This window comes from Quercus lobata, chromosome 4 (assembly GCF_001633185.2).
Source record: "Quercus lobata isolate SW786 chromosome 4, ValleyOak3.0 Primary Assembly, whole genome shotgun sequence".
Classification (NCBI taxonomy): Eukaryota; Viridiplantae; Streptophyta; class Magnoliopsida; order Fagales; family Fagaceae; genus Quercus; species Quercus lobata.
In genome coordinates, this window is record NC_044907.1 from 21,489,522 (window position 1) to 21,511,713 (window position 22,192).

At 36.6% G+C, this 22,192-nt stretch overlaps 1 protein-coding gene across 3 annotated transcripts; it reads right to left on the reverse strand.

The window, feature by feature from the left end:
• Positions 1–2,453: 2,453 nt before the first annotated feature.
• Positions 2,454–21,830, reverse strand: LOC115986889. Of its 3 annotated transcripts, XM_031110249.1 has the most exons (12): positions 21,766–21,830; positions 20,372–20,470; positions 19,267–19,410; positions 18,218–19,017; positions 17,088–18,163; positions 16,628–16,914; positions 14,940–15,046; positions 7,125–7,275; positions 4,389–4,541; positions 4,000–4,191; positions 3,835–3,911; positions 2,454–3,338 (listed from the first exon to the last, which is right to left on the reverse strand). In XM_031110249.1, exons 1-10 carry the CDS (start codon positions 21,811–21,813, stop codon positions 4,057–4,059), a joined length of 3,000 nt encoding a protein of 999 aa, XP_030966109.1. In that variant the 5' UTR covers positions 21,814–21,830; the 3' UTR covers positions 2,454–3,338; positions 3,835–3,911; positions 4,000–4,056. The 3 variants fall into 3 exon arrangements, with proteins under 3 accessions (XP_030966109.1, XP_030966108.1, XP_030966110.1); XM_031110248.1 differs by having other exon boundaries at positions 17,088–19,017; XM_031110250.1 differs by lacking the exons at positions 2,454–3,338; positions 3,835–3,911; positions 4,000–4,191; ... (1 more) ...; positions 7,125–7,275; positions 14,940–15,046 and adding an exon at positions 15,561–15,633 and having other exon boundaries at positions 17,088–19,017.
• Positions 21,831–22,192: the final 362 nt, after the last annotated feature.

The window sequence follows — 22,192 nt, forward strand, 5'->3', positions numbered from 1 at the left end:
ATAAAATCATTTTAGCTTATCCAAAAAAACAGCAATTTATAAGGAAAACAATAAGGAGATGTATGTAAAGTAAAACCGATTTAACCTGTGTAATAGCTTAATTTTATGGACATGATCATACTTTAATTATCTTTTAATTTCTCTTAAATCTCTAATTATCACACTATTAGCATCTGTTTGGGATGGGTTGAAAAATTCATCTTATCTACACTTTTATCTTATTTTTACTACTATTCATGATTTTTATTGTACTTTTTAATACTATTTATGAGTCTCACGGTATTATTCAGCTTATTTTTTAATCTATTTTCTACACTTTCAGCAAAAAGTTTTCAATTTCAGCTAAATAAACTGTTCCCAAACAGATTCTTAGTCCATTTGAGGACATCCAAATAATAGGCTCAGTGAACTTGAATGACGCACTGTAAATCCAAAAGTTTTAAATTTTATCTATCACATTATCAGTTTATGGGATTTTTAAAGTATCTCATGGGTAGTCAAAGATTGAGATACTGCTTCCTTTTATATATTTATATACATAAAAATCTTTTGTTTTAGTAAATTTTTTTATTCTATCTTTAATTTTTCCTAAACTTTTTAATGGTTTAAATTTCTTATTTATTCTCAATCAATTTCTCTTACGCATCCACTTTTCAAATTGCATTCAACCTATTCCTTCTCCTTCGTAATCATGCTTAGATGAAGGTGAGGTTCAGGATACGTTTGAATTCGACTGAAAAAGCCAGTGCGTTTATGTTTGCCGTTTTTTTTTTGGCACGCGTTTAGGAGACAAATTTCACTGTTACGACTACTGTTCATGAACAAAAGCCGTAATATTTGACTTTTCAACCCTTTTTAGCACATCAGTAGGTCCCATGCACTGTTCACAGGACCTACAAACTTCACTTTTCAGTAACTTTTCTATTAAAAATGGGTCCCACGGTACTATTCACACATTTAAAAATTATTTTGCTATAATGTTTTTCAGTTTTCAGTTTTCAGCTATATCCAAACGGACCCTCAGTAGGATTTACAGAATGATGTTACCTTTCTATAACCATTCGGTCCTTCTATTTTAATTATTTGCGAGATGTCAATATGAATGTATCACATGTGAATGCCATTGTTATTTCTCATTGCTATTGAATGACAATTGGTTTATGTTACCTTTAAGGCTTGGTGGTATAGGTGATATTATTGTTACTATCACTTGACATGAGGTCGATGAGTCCACACAAAAAACCTTATTTTTTATTCAGCTCAAAAAAAGGTTTACAATGGGGAACTGAATGGGACCTAGTGGTATACGTGGTATTATCGTTACTGTCACGTGACATGAGGTCGATGAGTCCACAAGGAAGACCCCATTTTTTATTCAACAAAAAAAAAAAAAAAAAAAAAAGGTTTACAACGGGAACTGAATGGGGATAATTTTTGGACAAGAAGTGGGGTTGACACAAGTCTGTTTTGATCGTGATTCTCTTGGGCTGATAGTTGAATTGGAAGATGCACTCATGCAACAGATTTTCAGCCAAAAAAAAAAAAAAAAAAAAAGAAAGAAAGAAAGGAAGATGTAACAGAAAATCTGACCTTGCTGGGCCATTTGTTTGAAGAGATGAAAATGTTACTTAAGGTTTTAGTTTCAGTTAATGAAGCAGCGCATAGTTTAGCCAAAATGGCTGGTTGTCTAGAGATACTAAGCTCGTCTGGCTTGAAGAAGTCCCAGTTAGGTTGAAGAGTGTGATTGATAGTGATGTGCCTCATTATTTTTTTCAATCAAATTTCACTCACTTTTCTTTTCTTTTCTTTTCTTAAAAAAAAAGGGAAATCGGGAAGGCATTAATCAAAAAATAATACTAAAAATTAAAAACGAAAAAGAGGTTGGAATGATATATATACTTCTTATGAGGTTACTAATTTGATATGTGTGTTCTTTAACAAAAGAAAATGAAAAAACCTTTAAAGGGTCCTAAGTGAGCAAGCATACATATATAAGAGCCTATAGAACATATCCTCAAGTAAGGCCGTAAGGTTAGTTTGACATGGGCATCCTTTTACATAACTTAGAGTTATACCAAGCGAAAGTTGAACCTAATGTAACTCTAACTTAATAACTTCTTATTGGATTAACATTTCGAAAATCTCACTGTTGAATTACATATTTTCTATGCTCTTAATACACATATTAAGTTTTGTGTCAATCAAATACTATTTACTATTCAATTTAGAAAATTAGAAATCCATCTTTTACGCACAATTTTAAATACAAAAACTAACAATTTAAAAATCTGTCCCAAATTGCCAAGGATGGAATTGGAAGTTTGCTTTAATAGTGTCTAGACTTAGGAGTCAAAAAAGTACTCGTTTTAAGGTGGGCTTAGGGCTTACACTATAAGGGCATTATATTCCCCACTCCTCCTTAGCAACCCAGCCTAAATTCTGAACAAAAATCCTAATTTATATCCAGGCAATAATCATTAAATTTCTCAAACGAATGGAATTATGGTACAGATGTAAGAGATTACATGATTCTAGGAATTGTCATTACTTTTTTGTTTCAACATTTCTTACGCTATGTAACATGCACATCTATATCTGTTACTAATTGCTCCTATCTAGTCATTGCTGGCTGGCTTTATCTGTGTGCATTAACATGCAGTACATGACAATATTTTCCAGTCAGAAACTTGCTTCTCTCGTTTCTGGGAATAATACATTGCATCACAAAGATGGACACTCTCCAAGGGGAAGAAACAACCCACTCAATATTGACTCGATTATTTCACAGAAGATCAGCACCTGTTCCATCTTTTTAAGTCGTGTACCTTGACATGAGAGAGAGATCAAAGAGAATATGCTAGACTGGTTAACAGCATCAGCAACTGGGGGTATAACATATACATCTTCACAAATGATACTTATGAGCACTTAAAGCCAAAGACGGTTTCATTTGAAAAAATTTAGGCCAGTCATTGATCATCACATTTGCACAATGGCTTCTCTGAGAAGTTGAGCCTCTGCTATTATGGGATCTATTTGCAGGACTCCTTCCTGTTTTGAGCCTTCTACTTCCAAAATCCAATCATTCCAGATAAGATCAACTGTTCTCTTGATACCTGCATCCCCCCACACCCACGCGGCCACCGCCGCCCTCTTTTCTTCTGGCTAGGAAATAAGCCACTAATAAGCCGTTGTAGCTCCCTATATTGCTAATCCAAACAAATTGATCAACCTGGCATCAGAGAAGTTGGAGCAAGCCAGGCTTTCCACCCTAGTTAATGTTTCTCATAAAGTTCAAAATCTTTGAGTGTTGATGTCAGGCTAAGATTTTAAGCATCCTGGAAAGAGAAGATATGCAAAATTCTTTAGTGCCCTTAAAGTTGAAAAATATACATAAAATCTTTTGAACAGTCGTCAAAACAGCTTCAGGAACCTAAAATTAGTAATTACTACAATAACAAGAACAAGCCTTTTTGGGTCTACAATTTTTCTCTTTTTTTTTAAAAAAAAAGAAAAAGATACAGATAAGGAAACGCTAGGTGTCAGTGTGACCTGGGCTTCCTTGGACCCATCTCATTATCAAAATTTTCAACATGTGCAGAATTTTCTGTTACAGCAACATCTTATCTGTTGCTGTTGCTGTAGCAGAAAATTCTGCAGATAAAGTTGCTTCAATAACATTAAACTGCCATAAGATACAGAAAAGTTGGGTACAGCCCCCTTATTTAAACTGACAAAGAATGTATTTATTCGGGCACAAAAAAAACAAAAAACAAAACAAAGAAGGTGTTTTAAGTCTATAGGCCCACCGATTTCAATCAATTAGTACTTTACCTCTACTATTTTCTCCCGTGGACAGCTTAGCAAGAGAAGTATGGTATCCTTTTATATGTTTCAATAGTAGCTGGTACCTGTAAGAAACATCAAATGTAACTATCCATAAGCTATGCAGTTCACATTTAACCAAAAGTACAGACACCAAGCAATACCAAGCCATACCAATCCACAGAATACTTTGTGCATTTATCTTGCAAGAGCCCATGGGAGAAGTAAATTTCATATTTCTTCACTCCAGTCCATGGAAATTGGAGCCTCTGGAATATTATTTGTTGGCAAAAGCGATGAATGGTTTTTCTCCTTAATAGGAAAGAGCTTTCCTGAATGTAAGCTCTTGATGATCCAGCTAGCCGGCTGCAACAACATATGACCAAAAAAAGGCTTGAAAGTTGAACAGTGTAGGGAAAAGCAAATACTTGAGAATCTTCATGTGCAAGCAACCAAGAAATATATCTATATGCACTTCTTAGACATTGAAAATTTTCGGAAGGGATGGTACGATTTCCCATCAGTAATATAATGCAATTGTAAAGAGTAAAACAAGTACTAACCATCATGGGTATTTCTCGCTCTGAGGCACAATGTTTCAAATGACGTGATACCCTACTCTCATCCTCAGCAATAATAGCACCAACAAAAATCTTTTCATTGTCAAGACTCTGAACCAACCACTGAAGGGTTTTAAACACCAGCCCACCTCCATGCTGGGCAACCAAGAAACAGACAACAGACTGAATTAGACTATAATCAACTTTTTAAAAGGAAAAAAACTAACCATATGGAAGAAGAATGTGAAATCAAGCATATCATAGTACAATAAGAATGAAGTTAGGACCAACTAACCAACTACAAATGCTAAAATGGCCATATGGGCGTTATACTGTTATATGTTAACTACATGGAAGTTGCTTCTAAGCAAAATGTGTGATTAAGGTGCATTTGGGAATTCAGGTCTATGGTTACATAGTAACTGAAGATTAAAACTGGACTTTTCTTACCTATCAAAAAAAAAAAAAAACTGGACTTAAGAGGAGAGAAGGTAGCCATCACTAAAATTAAGGGTCTGACACTGAATACAGGTTTTCTCAAAACGAAAATGTTAGAAATCATTATCATATTTGAGCTGGCTGCCATTCTTCTATAAAAGTAGCATATAAAGACACCTGGTCTGACTAATTGTGCTTTAGCATTGATGTGGTAGGTGTATAAAATTCAATGTACTCCATCTTTCTTCTAGATCTTATTATCGGACTAACTAAAATACTTTTTTGCCCCATTCCCATACGCTGCATAATCAAAATTTAATCTTTAGAAACTGAAATTTATCACCATGACTAGATTCTTTACCTGAACTTCTGTAAGCCCATGCTCACTCTTAAAAATTCAAACATTTAAATGTGTACCATTGTTATCACATTAACAATACAAAATTGGATGACATTGCCATTTACTAGGGGCGAAACCTGAATTTTATTATTATTATTATTTTTAGGGAGGGGGTGGGCAAAGTGAGGATTTAAATAAATCTAAAGACGAGCCATGTTGTGTATACATTTAGTTAATGTTCATTAATGTAACGGAATGCAAACCAGTGAATTAACATGTCCTTGTTTAATTAAGGCTTGTGCTGGACTCTTAGATCTTTGTTTGGAGCAGGTAATTCCTACGATGACAGTGAAGATGGATTTGATTATGGATGTGTTCGTGGGTGATGCACTGATTGTGATTTTGTGAAATGTGGGTTTGTTGAGTAACCACAACAGTGTTTGAATTATGCCTAATAGAATTCTGTTTCTTGAAATTCAAAGATTTGTGGTTCTTTGAGAATGTGTTTTCTCAAGTGAGGTCTGAATCTTTTAGGGGGATCTTGAAGGGTGAGGTAGGTTTGATATCAGATGTTGCTTTTACGAAAACTGTAATAGGAGTGTTGTGCAGCAAATGGACAAGTTAAATATGTAATATCCATAGTCACAATGTTCAATTTTTGCTAACATGCCCACTAGAAAGCACATAAATGATTTCATTAGCTGTAAGAGAGAGAGAATTTCTGCTGATGGCCATCTACTTTGGACCCAATCAGGCTTCAAAGAGAGATCAAAAAGATTCAGTGAATGAAATGAAAGGACAAGATAGGGTTTCAATGTTTAACAAAATGAGTGTTTAGTTTGCATATGTATGACATGGCAAATTATTATTGGGAACCAGAAAAAAAATACCTGAGGTACCATAATCAAGTTTTTCTACCCTTACATTTAGTTTTGACATGTCGGCATATGTTATTTCAAATGAAACACTATGGTTATAAAGAGGGACAACCACACTAATGGTCTATAAGCAATGAAACTAATCAATATTTCAAAAGCAAATCAACTAAGATATGATATAAAAATATGTGACAAAAAAAGAAGGCATGAATTACTTTAGAAATTTTGCATTCATAACTTCATATAAATGAAATAAAATTTATTTTTTATCAGGAGTTACACAGAGTAAAATGCTAGGTGAGACTTGAGAGGTTTATTAATCATCCCGATTTCCCATTTCCATCAAGTCTACTTTTGCAATTTGCATTGTTGGCTTGCACACATTGACTCGTACCATGTTCATGTTTGTGTGCCTTACCATGTCATGTCCTACTTTTTCAGTTGCTAAATCTTGTAACAGGAATAAAGAAAACAGTCAAACCTTCTTCTTTGTTCTTCAATCATTTTAGTTAAAGGTTTAGGATATAGGTGAAGATTAGAGAAGCTAAAATTTCAGGAGTCAATGAATTCTATAAAGACTCATGATTTTAAGAAAAAAGAGTCTACCATCAAGAAGAAAACTAGTGCAAGTTTGCTTAAAGATTCCCAATCAAGTGCTCCACTCCCTCCACGATCTAACTATTTTGCTCTACTCAAAAAGAACTTCTTAACTCTTAAGAGTTAGATGATCAGAAACTTTTGGAAAACCTTTGCATCAAGATCAAACATATCCAAGAAACAACCTAGTTCTCTTGCTTTTTAGGTCTAGCACTCAGCACACAATAGCTACAAGAAGTAATGAGATACAAATTCAAACTTCAGAGTTCAATAATGATCCTTGCATAGGTTACAAGGTCAGTTAAAAGCAATTCCACTGATTTCCCGGTGCTTATTAAAAAATATTAACATTATAGTTTTGTAATCATGCAGGAGCTATGTGACCAAGAAAAGATGGCCAGAGAAAGGCAAATTAAACTAATATAGTCAAGGAGATATAATATGGACTTCAAGTAAAGCTATCAATTAGAGTGAACTGATCTTTACCTTGAATATTTTTGAGAATTTGGTGTAGAAACTATGCTTTCCATGAAGCATGATCCCTACTCTCTCAAAGATATATTTATTGTTATTGAGATGAACTAGCTTCCCAATGCTGGTACACATTGCATCAGCTCGGTTTAAAAGAATCATGTACCTAATAATTGACAATTTTGGAATCATAAAACCACAGAGAAATACATTCAAAATTGGAAAAAATGGCAGCAACATTCATCTCCTGATAAAAATAAAATACAGTAAAAATATATCGATTCTTTTAAACCTTCATACATCAACAAAAAGCAGTTGACAGAAGGTTGTAAGACAAGCATTCAGCCAGACTGGAAAGTCATCTGCAATAAACTCACAATGCGAGCTATAACATCAAACAAATTCCACAGTAAGAAGAAAGGGTTACCTCAAACATGTTAAAAAAACTATCAATTTCAGTTATACTCAGTACAAAACATGAACACAAACTCTAATGACTAAAGGTCCTGTGCAACACAAGCAGTGAAGTAAGAAGATGGTCAACTGCTTCACCAACCCCTCTTACACATACAAGACCAATCTCCAATAATCTCCTCTCTCTTTTGCTAGAATAATGGTTCATTGAGTAAATTCACCCTTTCTTTCCAGCTTAAGTTTTTCAGACAAATGGTAGTTTATCATTCATGGTATCAAATTAGGTGATTCTGATTTCAAACCCCATCTAAACCCTATCTCCACTTTACCTCCTTCCATTTAAAGTTAAAAACTCCCTGTGTTAAGCCCCACTTACTGATTTTGGGGGGGGGGGGGGGGGTGGTTTGGTGATAGAATAATGGTTAAGTCATTAAAATCATCATTTCTATCAACTTAAGCTTTTGGAACAAGTGCTATTTTATCATCTTTAATATATCCTCTTTTGATAGGATCATTCCACAACTCAAATTGTCATCTTCTAAACACCCTCTCCCCCTTTCAATAGGATCATTCCACAACTCAAATTGTCATCTTCTAACCCCCCCCCCCCCCACCCTCTTCCCCTTTCGATAGGATCATTCCACAACTCAAATTGTCATCTTCTAACCCCCCCCCCCCAAAAACCCTCTCCCCCTAATTCAAACTGAACTGATTTAAAATAAAAATTCTATCAAATTAAGTACTACCCTCACAAATCTTTGGTTCCAACGTATATATCCCAAGAAAATTTTATAAATACATCCTTAACCACTGCAATAAAAAAATTTGAGAAATTGTGTTTAAAAAATATTCCAAAAAAGAAAGGCAGGACCTCTTTCCACTAGACATGTGCTAAAAACAATTCAACCGCAATCACCAAAATTTAACCTAGTAAAAGGTTAAGAATAATCTCTCCCAATCACCCAATACATTCTTTTATAAATTCATTTCATTTGAGGCTTTGTTGTTGTTGTTGTACCATGAATCTGCCTTGTTTGTTTCAGAGCAAGCTTTAAAAGCTACTGCTGAAAATGTTACGTTCATGTCATGCATGGCAGCTAGTATAGATGAATAAAGACAGACTGCTTCTCATCTTTCTCTGATGATCTTCTCTATAGTTAAAGATAATTGAGTAGCCTTTTTGTATATATATATATATATATTTTTTTTTTTGCTACTTCATTCTTCTTCATGAAGTAGCCTTGATTTATAAAAAATTTATTAACTATAAAAAATAAATAAATAAAATAGTAAGAGCTAATTGAGCAATCTAAAACACTTTGACACTTTTTTTTTTTTTTTTTGGATAAGTAAGAAAGAAGTATATTCAAGAGGCTACCTCATGAAAACAGAGGCAAAACAAAGAATACAGAGAAAGAAACAAACAGATAGAAAGAAAAAGAACAAGAAAACAAACGGAAAACAACAAAGAACTAATTACAAAGGAGAGAATAAAGGAACAAAGGGAGAGAATCACTAGAGGTGAGTCCCCAAGCCCTAGACCAATCAAAGAGAGAACCACTAAAATAAGCGAGCAACTGGTCATCGGATTTGTCCCTGTCCTCAAAAGTTCGTCAATTTCGCTCCCTCCAAATACACCACATTAGGCACAACGGAGCTAAATTCCAAATGCTAGAAGAGTGCTTTCCAAATCAATTCCACCAACTGAAAAGCATTTCTGCAACCGATCTTGGCAAGACCCAAGAAATCCCAAAAGATCTGAAAACCAAGCTCCACAACTTATAAGCTTTTTCACAATGGAGAAGCAAATGATTCACCGTCTCCCCATTACAACGACACATAAAGCACCAGTCAACAAAATCAAAGCCTCTACACCATAAAATGTCCCCTGTAAGAATCTTCTCCCAAGTTGCAGTCCAAACAAAGAAAGAGACGTGCGTAGGAGCCTTAACCTTCCAAATACCTTTTTAAGGAAAAATAATAGGCAAGGGACTTCGAAGCTTATCGTAGAACAAGCGAATGTCAAAATCCCCCTTCTTCGACAATTTCCAAATCATACGGTCTCCTTGCTCAAATTGAGGTAAATAAGAACCCAAGGTATGAAGGAATTCATCCACATCTCCCATCTCCCAATCATTTGGATCCCTAAGTAAAAGAACCTTCCAGCTTCTCCGAGCCTCGGTTCCCAACCGTTCGAGAGACGAGGCCACAGAAGCCTCTCTATTAGTAGCAATCCCATACACTACCGGGAAGGATAGATGGAGTGGTAAGTCCCCACACCACTGATCTGTCCAAAACTTCACTCTATCCTCCACCCCTACCTCAAACTGGATATATTTGCTAAAAACCTCCCAACCTTTTCGGATACTTCTCCATAAACCACACCCATGAACACCCCTACCCAGCTTGGAAGACCAGCCCCCCCACTCTTCCCCAAACTTCAAAGCTACAACCCTCCTACAAAGACGAGTCTCCTCAACCCCAAACTGCCATAACCATTTTCCTAGTAAGGCTTTATTAAAAGTAGTTAATTTCCTAATTCCCAAACCAACATTAGCCTTTGGAGCACACACCTTATCCCACCCCACCAAATGAACCTTCGACTCCCCCCACAGGAAGTCCCTCTAAATCTTCTCAATCTTATTAGCCACATGCGAAGGGATGGTAAAAAGAGATAAATAGTAAGTAGGAAGGCTAGAAAGCGTACTCTTGAGCAACATCAGTCTTCCACCTTTTGACAAATACAAATTCTTCCACCCGGCCAACTTCCGATTAATCTTCTCCAAGATAGGATTCCAAATAGAAGAGGACTTATGGGAAGCCCCCAACGGTATACCAAGATACGTCATAGGCAAAGACCCAATCCGACAACCTAGAATCTCTGCCAAGGCATGAATATTATTAACCTCCCCTATTGGAACCATCTCACTCTTTAAGACATTAACCTTCAAACTTGTCACAGCCTGAAAACAAAGGAGAAGCATCCACACATGAAGGATCTGCTCCACTTCCGCATCACAGAACAGAATAGTATCATCCGCAAATAGAAGATGCGAAACACATTCCCCTTCACCCCGTCTTCCATCAGCCTTGAAACCCTTGATCAAGCTAGCACCTTCAACTCTTTTCAACATCCTACTTAAGACCTCTATCATGACTAAAAACAACATTGGAGATAGCGGGTCCCCTTGCCTCAGACCCCTCGTGCTCTCAAAAAAATCAGCTGGAGCCCCATTAATCAAAATAGAAAACTGGACCGTTGAGATACAAGTGCGAATCCATCTACACCACTTCTCCCCGAAGCCCATTCTCTTCAAAAGATCTAGAAGAGCCTCCCAATTCACATGATCGTAAGCTTTCTCAATGTCTAGCTTACAAATAACCCCCGGGATCTTACTCTTCGCTCAACTATCAACACACTCATTGGCAATAAGAACTGAGTCAAGAATCTGTCTACCTCCCACAAAACTATTATGAGACTCAGAAATCGGTTGATCTAAGACCAGTTTCAAACGATTTGCCAAAACCTTAGACAGAATCTTGTACAAGCTCCCCACCAAACTAATAGGCCTGAAATCTCGAATATTGGAAACATCATTCTTCTTAGGAATTAGAGCTATAAAGGTAGCGTTCAAAGATTTCTCAAACTTACTATGTTGATAGAACTCCTCAAAAACAGCTAGGACATCACTTTCCACCACTCTCCCACAATGGTGGAAAAAGGCCATAGAGAAACCGTCTGGACCTGGAGCTTTATCTCCAGCCAACTCGTTAACAGCTAGAAGAATCTCTTCCTTCTCAAACCTCCTTTCAAGCCAACCCCTCTCCGACCCATCTATCTGATCAAACTCCAAACCTTCCACAAAAGACCTCCACTCCTCTCTCTCCTAATACAAATTTTTATAAAATTTTACTACCTGAGCAGCCACCTCGGATTCCTCCTCATAAATCACCCCATCCATCAGATTATTAAACCTTCTACGGGAATTAGCCACCTTATGGAAAAATTTAGTATTATTATCTCCTTCCTTAATCCATAACATCCTTAATTTCTGTCTCCATGAGATTTCTTCCAAAAAGAGAAGATTCTTTACTTCAGTTTTCACCACATCTCTCTCACAAGTCTCTGCATCAGAGAGGCCAAACTCCCCTTCCTTGGCATCTAAGGATTTCAAAGCCTCTAATAATTGAGTCTTTTTGCGTCCGACATTACTAAACTCCAAACGATTCCACTGAACAATATCTTCTTTCAAAGCCTTCAGCTTTTTGGCAAACACAAAACTAGGAGTACCAGAGAAAGAATATCGATTCCACCAAGAATGAACTCTATCAGTAAACCCATCCGTCTTTAGCCACATATTCTCAAACCTAAACGGACTTTTCCCCCTTGCCATTCCTCCTACCTCCATTAGAATTGGGAAATGGTCTGAAACAGGGCAAGGTAAAATCCGTTGGGTCACATCTGGATAATGCTCCTCCCAATCATGAGACACCAAAACTCTGTCTATCCTAGACATCGAAGGTTGATCTGACCCGCTAGACCAAGTATAGCTCCCTCCCTCCAAAGGCAAGTATATCAAATTAAGATCCCCAATGAACTCCGAAAAGAGTTCCATGGCCAGAGTAAGACGAGAATTACCCAACCGTTCACTAGGGAAGCGAACAATATTAAAATCCCCGATGCAACACCAAGGAGCGTTCCAGTAATGCTGAACACTAACCAACTCGTCCCACATTAGTCCCCTCTCATTGTTGTCAATTGGGCCATAAACCCCAGAACACGCCCAAGTTAAACCGTCCCCCACCCCTCGCCACCGAACAGACACAGAGAAAGAACCCACCAAAAACTCCGACCTCTCTAAAACCCTCCTATCCCACATCATCAAAACCCCACCGGCCGTCTGGACAGCATCTAAAGCCACCCAATCCATAAAAGGACAACTCCACAAGCTACCAACCATCTGTCTATCCAGACCAGTAAGCTTAGTTTCTTGAAGGTAGATTACATCACACTTCCATTCACGCAATAAATTTTTCACTGTCAAACATTTCCGACAGTCATTCAGACCCCTAACATTCCAAGAAAGAATTTTTAAATTCATAAAGACATGAAATCCCCAACTGATAAAATAGCTCAATAGCCAACACACTACCTACCATCATAATTAACCAAAGATTGCAAATTCCTCAGTTCTCTCTTCCCTTTATCCTTATAGATGACAACTTTTCTAGAAACTGTAGCTTTCCTGTTCAACACTTTGGCAGCCCCCGTCTCCCTCTCAATCTTTTGTAACAAAGCAATACATAACTTCTCATGTCGGCTCAAACGTGTTCACACTCTCCACTACCTCGTTGCTACAATTCAACTCAGCTGACAAAGGTAACCCAAAGGGCGTGATAGACAACAGAGGTATTGATAAACTATCCTCTCCACCCAAACCCATATCTGAAATATTCAATTCTTCCTCTACCAAAGCACTCGCCCCAGGGACAACACACAAAGCCTTCGTGGGTGACACTGCTAAACTGGGTTGCTCAAGTTCAAGGACAGCTTTCGGCTTGAAGTTGGCACAACTGTCCCAACCACCTTCATCCCCATCATTGTCACCCAAAACCACAAGCCCAGCTTGCGATAAACTCAAAAAGAAATCAGATAAAAAGCATTTGACCGATGACCTCAACAACACCTTATTTGACTTACCCGGTGGCACCATGGGCTCATCGGAGCTAATTCCGACGGAGAAGGGGCCGCCAGCCTTAATCGGAGGAAACGAAGGCTCAACGGAACTAGTACCGGCGGAAAAGGGGCTATCGGCCTTTCCCGGTGGCAACAAGAGCTCATCGGAGCTGGTTCCGACGGAGAAAGGGTCGTCGGCCTCCACCGGAGGCTTTGTGCACCGGTCCGACGCTCCTGGCTCAAGATCAAAGGACTGGTGAAGAGACTTGGGGCATGCCTCTATCGACGGAACCTGGGCTGATATTCCATCCCCAGCCAGAGAGCTCTCACCCACTTCAAATAAACTTGGGCCCCAATAAACTGAAATAAAATGACCCATATCTGAGTCGGTCAACATTGGGCTTGTTCCTAGGCCTAAAACTGGCTTAACTACAGCCTGTTTGGTTCCCCGTGGAACCCATTTAAGGGCCTTAGAAGCATCTAAATTGCATTCCCATTCCACTTCACGTGATTCCCCTCTGATCTTCGTAACTCCCCCTTTCTTTCTAACCCAGGAGACCCGTCTCCTCCCTTTCACATCAACCTCCACGATAAGACCTCTCCCTGACCAGCAAGATCTCCTAGAATCACTCTTCTTCCCCTTTTCATAAGCTTTTGAATTCAAAATAAGGCTTGGGAAACGTATCCTAGTATCTGCCAGATTTTGCTCACCCACCTTTGCCACCTCATTAAAGCGTTGCTCCCTCCTAACCCCTCCGACCACCTCCATCTTATCAGACTTGCCCACTGGAAAATCCCCCACTTTTGCACCTGTAAGTCTCAGATTCACCCCCATCTTCTCCTCTCCTAACTGGGTTATCTTCCCCTTGGCTGTGAGTCCTAGTTGTTTTAGCTGGTTTCTATCCTCTATTCTTCCGTGAAAGCCTTGCACAACTTCAGCAAAAGTTCTAGAATTTTGAGCCTCCAGGTTATACTTCCGCACCTGAGGAATGAATTTAGGAAGACCATTTCCACCCACCGCATATTGAGAAGGATTCAACAATTTCCTTAGTTCTAGACCAAAAGCCCTCCAACCATATCTCTCTTTGCCTTCGGGTATAATAATCGACCTCCTAGACCCACCAGCTTTGAGTTCAGTCAACAGCAAGAACTGACCAGAAGAGTTGGAGCTCCATTGGAGAGTAAAAGCAGTGTCACCTTCTCTAAAAGTAAAAAACTGTTTGGAACTCTCCCCAACAACAAGGTTTTCAATGTTAAACATCAGCCATTGTGCTGCATTCTTGCCCATGAAAACTGATCTCATAAAGAATTTGCCCCTCTCAAAAATCCGTAACAAGAAATAACGACCCCCTTCCTCTACAACTAATTGAAAAAATTTGGACTTAATGAAGAAACTACAAAACCCCCCTATATCTGACTCTCTCTGTATGGGTGAATTAGCAAGCTACTATGAATTACTCTTATTATGAGCCATCATTAGTGCTGAAACATATATTTTAAATTGGGATTTTAAAACTTTAACAGCAAACCAAAACACGGATTACTTTGACACTTATTTCTTCCAATTAAATTCTAATTCAATAGAAACCTAGTCAACTTCATGGCCAAAGTTCAAGCTTTAATTAAGCAGGCAGTCATTATGACACTAAAACATAACACAAAAACTTAGCAGGAGTATAGCACCAAACAATTCCAAGAAACAAGATAAAAGTGCTAGTCAGACATGGAGCTCAACTTACTTCTCAGGTGGTATAATAGAACCTGCTGCAATTGAATCAGTAAGCCAATCAACTTTCAGTATTAAGGTATTCACTGCACACCCATACAAGAATTTGGTAGTTTTTAGCTGAGACAGAGAAATAGAATACCCATTAGAAAAAGAAATGCCACATCCCCCAAAAAGTTATGAAACCTTGTACTGTGAAAGATAATAAAACAAAATATTTTTAAATAGAACAGAAGTCAGATATTAAGATATTCACAAACTTCTCATGATATTTCCAATTTCAGATTAAGAAGACTATCACCCCAAAATAAATTTTAAGAACTCTTATGGCTAGGACTCTTGTGACTCATTTTAACCTTGAAGTTTCTTAAGCCCAGCAAAGTAGAAACTAAATGAGATGAGAGGAGCTAATTGCTGAACAGTCAAAACTTATTGTATACCCTGATGAATATAAAAGTAACCACTGATAATCACCTCTGCCAAATCCACCCCCTCCCTCCACCCAAAAAAAAAAAAAGAGAGAGAACCTCGATCACAAAGATGTCCTTGTATCTGCAATAGGCAGTAACATTTAATTAACAGTAACCATTAAGACCATCAAAAGACTTCCTATATTTTGTGATCATAACTTAAACTACCTTTCACTTTAACCCACATGAAAAGGACAACACTATTTTGCTGCAATCCAATGCCCATGTTTGTGTTCACTGTTACATCACATATCAGTTCATTGAATGTCACTATGTTGAATGCATCATAGCCATGTTAAAGTCTTGACTTCATGTTTGAGTCGTATGACAAATATCTAGCATTTACCATGTCATACACTTATTTTATTCTTGAAAGCAAAAGTTCTTTATAATGATCATACAATATTACACTGCATTGAATTCTAAAACATTACATAAAAATAATCATTATATAATCAGACATAGATAGCAAAAATAAAATTCTAACAATATAAAAATGTTGAAGTCTAAATACATGATTATTATATAATCATTATTAGATATTAATTGGGTCTCAATCATATATTTTTATTAATCAGACACAGACAGCAAAAATAAATGGATAATAATATAATCATGTAGTTAGACTTCAATCGTTATTAGATATTTGTAGGACCTCAATCAAATATTTTTAATATATAATTAGACATAGATGGCAAAAATATATGGGTAACAATATAATAATGGTTGAAGTCTAACTGCATAATTATTATATAATAATTATTAGATATTCATAGGGTCTCAATCAAATATTTTTACTAAAAAATACTCATTGATATATAATCAAATGTGAACAGATGAACACTTATGGAGACCGTATTAAGTAAACTCTTAAGTCTTTAGAAAAGAACGCATCCATAGATTGAGTCTCTCTAAAAATTTTACATAAACAAATCAAGCATATATATATATAAGAAATTTTTTAGCAATCATGTATATCTAAAATTTTCATAGAGGGTACGTGGCAGGGAAAGCAGACATAGATGGAAAAAAAAATTGTGGCTTAGAGTAAGTTATCAACATTTACATATTTGAAAGAAACCGATGTAATGAGTCTTGATATAATGAGGACCAATTTTTAGATACATCATTCCAAAGATAGAGTGAGGCTCCACAAAGCGTGGGATGTGGGGGTGGGGAGGACCAAAGTTATAAATAAAGGAAGAAAAGATCTTAATCATTAAGAACCAACCTTTTTTAAACAAAGAATAACTGGAAAATTCTGGCAAATAGAACTTCTCTTTCCCCTTGAAATTGGTGGAGAAGGAATATCAAATAGAACCACGCCACCATATTTCCATATTAGTCCCTCAATTTCCTTTTCCTTCTCACTAGAAAATCCTGTAAGAAGGAATTCTACCCCTTGAAAAATCAATCTCTTCCCAACATTAACACAAAAATTTGTGAGACATCTTTTCACACCATAATCTCTGGATCCTGGTCTGGACAATTTCGTCCTTGTAGCTCTAGCAGTTGAGCCTACATAAATTTAAACAATGTTAAGTGGGGCCGCCGGGGGGGGGGGGGGACTATAATATTTGCATATTGAAGGTCCATTACACAATCAGTGCCCACATGAAAAAAGAATCAAATTTGAAAACACATGATTCTAAATTTAAAGATGCATTACACAACCAGCATTCAAGTCTTACAGTTCTGGTGTGAAGATTGTATCTTTTGAAGTTTCTTGTTCTGCAGGAGCAGGTCCTTTGCTTCAGAGAAACGAACTCGCTTTCTTACAAAAACATGCTTGTCATTGGAGTTATAGCATTCAGATTGAATCTTTTGAAGACTTTTGATCTTTTGATGCTCAATAACAGGTCCTGTTACTGTAGCAGGCTTGGGATGTTTCTCTCCAGAAAAATTGTTCACAGAATGTTTAGAAGTCTGCAGACCATGGCATCTCCTTTGGTTTACGACAAGAGGTGAAGTCCTCTTCTCTAATGGCTGAACCAGAAACTCAACCCCTACTGCAGTTTCATTTCTCTCCTCATTTGTCATTTCTGCAGCTAAACTCCTGTTAAGTGCAATTTCATTATTGTCCTCATTATTTCTACCAGCAGTACACTTGGAAACAGACCTTAAACATAGGAGATCATCAAAACCCCTTTTATCAGAATACTTGGTGCTGCTCATATTCTGATCAGAGGAAAGCAGTCCCCAATCATATTTGAATTGAAACTGATTATGGCAAAGGCGTCCCCTTTCCAAGAGGGGAATGTAGTTAGGCACAAGCATGCTGTAAGTCTTAAGTGAGGTCAACTTCCTTCTGACTGATAACCCAGAGCCTTGCACATTAACCGTGTTTGTAGCTTGCTCATTCCCATGGTCAAGTTCATTATTTTGGTCCAGTGTTTTTTGCAAATCCTCCATTCCAAGTTCTGGCATGGGTTGAAAGAACTTTTCCTTACTATTTTCACCTTCATTCTGATTCTTATCTTGTGCTGAACTGGAATTTTCTATAGAAATACTACAAGGAACAACAGAACAAAGAGGATCAATGAAAGATAGACTCGAAGATCTAACATCTTGAGAAAGAAATATTCCCTCATTAGCTTTGTCAGGTAAACCCACAGAGTGCATGCTTGACTGTGAACCTAACTTGGACTTGGACTCATGTTTCTGCACAAAAGAGTTCTCATCTGGGGCAATATATGCTGATTCAGAGAGAAAGCTCGTCTCGCCAAGAAAACGCTTGGGGAAACTTTTAGGATTTTCCTGCTTCTGCCTCTCACAATCAAGAGATTCTTGCGAGAGAGGATCATGAGGAAGTCTCTTCTGCCTCTCACAATCAAGAGATTCTAGAGGCAAGTCATTTATTATCTGCAGATCCATTTCCACATTGTCTTCTAAATGTTTACTTTTAGAAATATAATCAAAAGATTCTTGTTGAGACCTGAGTTTTGTACAATTCAATCCATTGTCATCTCTAAAATGAGTTTCAGGGAGAAAAGTTTCCTTGATGTGAGACATAGCCGAATTACAAGCATGCTGATCATCAAGGACACTACAAGATAACCCAACATCTTCAAATGCATCAGCCATGGCAACATCATCCAACTCAGAAAGAGAATCACATGTGTCAGTCTCCTTGGTTGGGCAACAAAGAGCATCTTCCAACATATTTAACCGTGCTTGCTTCACCAGAAGGGCAACTTCAAGTACAGATGCTGTTGTTGGCAGTGCTTCTGAAGCTGACTCACTCTTCACTAATTCATTTATAACCAATGCTTCAGATGCTGCAATAGAAAGTTCAACTGCTTCATTGACATCAGCACCTTTGAGGAACCTGTAATTGAATTTCTTTTCATACTGCCTCTCAATCTCCTTGTTATTGGATGGAGATGGTGGATAAACATTCTCCACAGTTTCTGGAACGGAACTTAGAGGCAACAAATTAGGCCCACCAGCACTAAACTGCATGTTGGCATGGGTCTTATCTCTAGAACCAACAGAATTTTCAGCAAGCTGCACTGAGAGGACTTTTTTAGATTCAAGCAGCTTTTGTGATGAATCCAAAAGTTGAGCAGTGCCATACTGTGAGTTTCCATCTGATGAAAGATGTAGATGGAAATGAAGCACCTGTCCAATGGAGAATATATTGATCAAGCCAAGTTATAACTGAATATCCAAACAAGATAACTATTTCTTCTGAGATTTTTATTGAAATATATGCCAATGCAGCATAAAAAATTCAAGAGAAAACACATCATTTTGCAGGTCAAAGTTAGGAGATAAGCCTAAACTTGCAAATTCATTCAGAAATATAATAATGTTTGCAGAACCCAGAATTTTAGAATTACTTTTTGGCCAATATGGTTAAAAACTTACATTTCCAGGAGATGGAGAAAAACTAATTTCTGAACTGTTTTCCCCAGATAAGAATAAATGACAGTTGTTATATCTACCTTCTTCCCTTGCTAAAAGATTTGCATCTTTACTTACACCAATGTTTCCTTGAAAAGAACTCAAACCCTATCCATTCCAACAAACAAGATACATTAGAAAACATTTTATTAAACTAAACCATTCATGCACAGCAAGCATAGAATAATCTGTGCAACAATCCAGTGAATGGAAATAACAAGTGTTAATTAAGTTTATTTGAATCATCACCTTTATGGCTTTATCAAATTACATACCATCAGAAGTCAAGAAAAATTCACTACAACAAACTAAAAATCAGAGACTAATAATTTACAAAATGTAGACCAGAAATAAGTAGTTTGGTTTCAATTCCAGATGCTTATGGAGTCTAAGAAAAATCAGCTTCTGACTTAAACATGATGATTAAAATAGTTCTCTTGTCCCACTACTCCTTCCACCTCATTGATTGCATCCTAATAACCTAAAGGTGGAAAAACAGACTTAGAGTTCAGTGACCACAACACTAGAATGACAGGAATAAAATTAGGTTAACAAAAAAGGAAGTCCTAATTGACAAAAAAATCCCCATTATAAGATGATCGCAAGCGATTTTGGATCATTAGTTTATCATATTGCACAGTGACAAACCCAAATAATAGATATTGTGTTACTGACCTATCTACTTATAGAAGCAGTATCTTTTATCCCATTCTTCCTTGTGTAAGTATTGAACGCTAAAATATTGGATGAAAACAATCATCAGAATAAAAAGAAACTTTGACAGTGCAGAAAAAAGGCTGGCACCACTCTTTTAAGTTATTTACAATAACATCATTGTTTCAATTTCATTCAGTAGGTCATAAGAAAGATGGTGAGGACATGAGAGAAGTAAGTTGGATCCACAATGCACAGTATTGAAGTTCATCAAGGGACTCCCTGTAGGAGGTGGGAGAAGGTTATGAACATAATAGAATTTGAAGTTATTGGCGAATAAGCCATATTGTGTATCAATATCAACACATGCCAAACGGTAAACAACATAGAAATAAACAATAAAAAACCTTCCAACCTTAATTGCTAGCTCAGAAGGCATTTGAGTTTCCTTTATGTGCTCATCGAATGGTTCTGCTTGATGTTGCTGAAGCCAACCAGGAAGCCAAACTAAATCCTGTAATTAGTACATGTTCAAACAACACCATTGGTTGCAGTTATAGCTTGTAACAAAAAATTTATAAGCAATCACTTAGAAAACAGAACGTCCCACATTTCTTTTTCTTTACCAGATTTCATTGGATGCAAATTTGCAGAGCATGTACAATGACATAGGAGTTAGGAGATGTACAGAAAACACAACCATGATGCCAAAAGGGAAGTACAAGAAGGGAGCTTAGTCTCAAGGTAGCAACAAACCCCAATTTTATACCAATATTTCTTTTTTTCTTTTTACAAAATACCAAGATTCCACTTTGGCATTATACAATTATTAGATTAAAGCGACGAAAACATAAAGTTCAGTTGTTCTGGAAGCAACTTTCATTGTTAACCTTAATATTTGATTTCCCCCTTAGAAATAAAATTTTCATTAAATATCTCAAACAGGTTGTTCATTGGTTCTGGAAGCACAACACAAAGTAAGCGAGATTTACCAAGGTTTATTGCAATTGAAAAAGTTAATTGCCTAAATCCAAGTACTTTCTAAATGGATTTCCTTTATCAAAATTGTAAAATGAAATAGTTATTGTAAAGCGGAAAACTCACACATATAAATTGTCAACAAATAGCCCATGGTTAAAGGAAAGGAAAAAAAAAAAAAAAAAAACCCCAGGTAGCAAAACCTCAAAACCAGGAAAATTTCTTAAAGAAAAGATAAGACACCACAAACTCACTCATCACATGCATAACCAAATGCCTATGAAAATTGAATTCAATACTTCTTCCTGGACAAAACCAAGAAACAGCAAACAAACAAAAAGAAATGAATGGTGAATACCCCCCTCCCCTTTCAATTAGACCCAATAAGTGAACCATTCATAATCCAGAATTTTACTTAAAATTAAGCTTGACCCAGTTCAGTTTGGTTGCTAAGAAAAACGAAAAAAAAAAAAAACAATAATAACAACAATAAATCTTAGATAAGCATTTGCTAACTGAGTCAAGTGGAACTTTCAATTAGACCTAAAAGCTGAACCATTCAAAATCCATAATTTTACTTAAAATTAAGCTTGTCCCAGTTCAATTTGGTTGCTGAAAAAACCAAAAAAAAAAAAAAAGAATGAATTTTTACATGAGCCACTGCTGCTAACCATGGATCAAGTCAAGTGGGTTTCCACTTTTTCCACTAATACACAAAACTGAGAAATCCATTTCACTTTACTTTTTTACTATTTTCTCGGTAACCAAACAAGTATCAATTAGCATTATAACAAAAAGAGGATAAGGAGAAAAAGAAATCAGTTGGCGTACCTCGGAGAACTGAGGAGGACGAAGCCCTAAGCTGCACCCCATTGACATTGAAATTTCGAAAAAAAAAAAAGGAATGTGAATGTGAATGTGGGAGCGCCAAACACACCCTATTTACTTAGTCTAGGATTTTCGCGCCAAACGAAAAGTAATAGTTTTTTTTTTTTTTAATTAATAATAGTTAATAAGAAATAAAATAAAATAAAATAAAATAAAAACCTTTTTTAAAAGTAATAGATAAACATTTGATGTTAATATAATTTTGTAATTTTTTTAATCATTTCATAGGATTTTGTAACTTTAAAAGGCTGTGTTTTAAAAAAAAAAATCATTTTTTTATATATACCGTAGAATTTTAAAATATGATACAATATAAAATATTCATTTTATAATAATTATTCTTTAGTACAAGGCCAAGTGACCAACACAT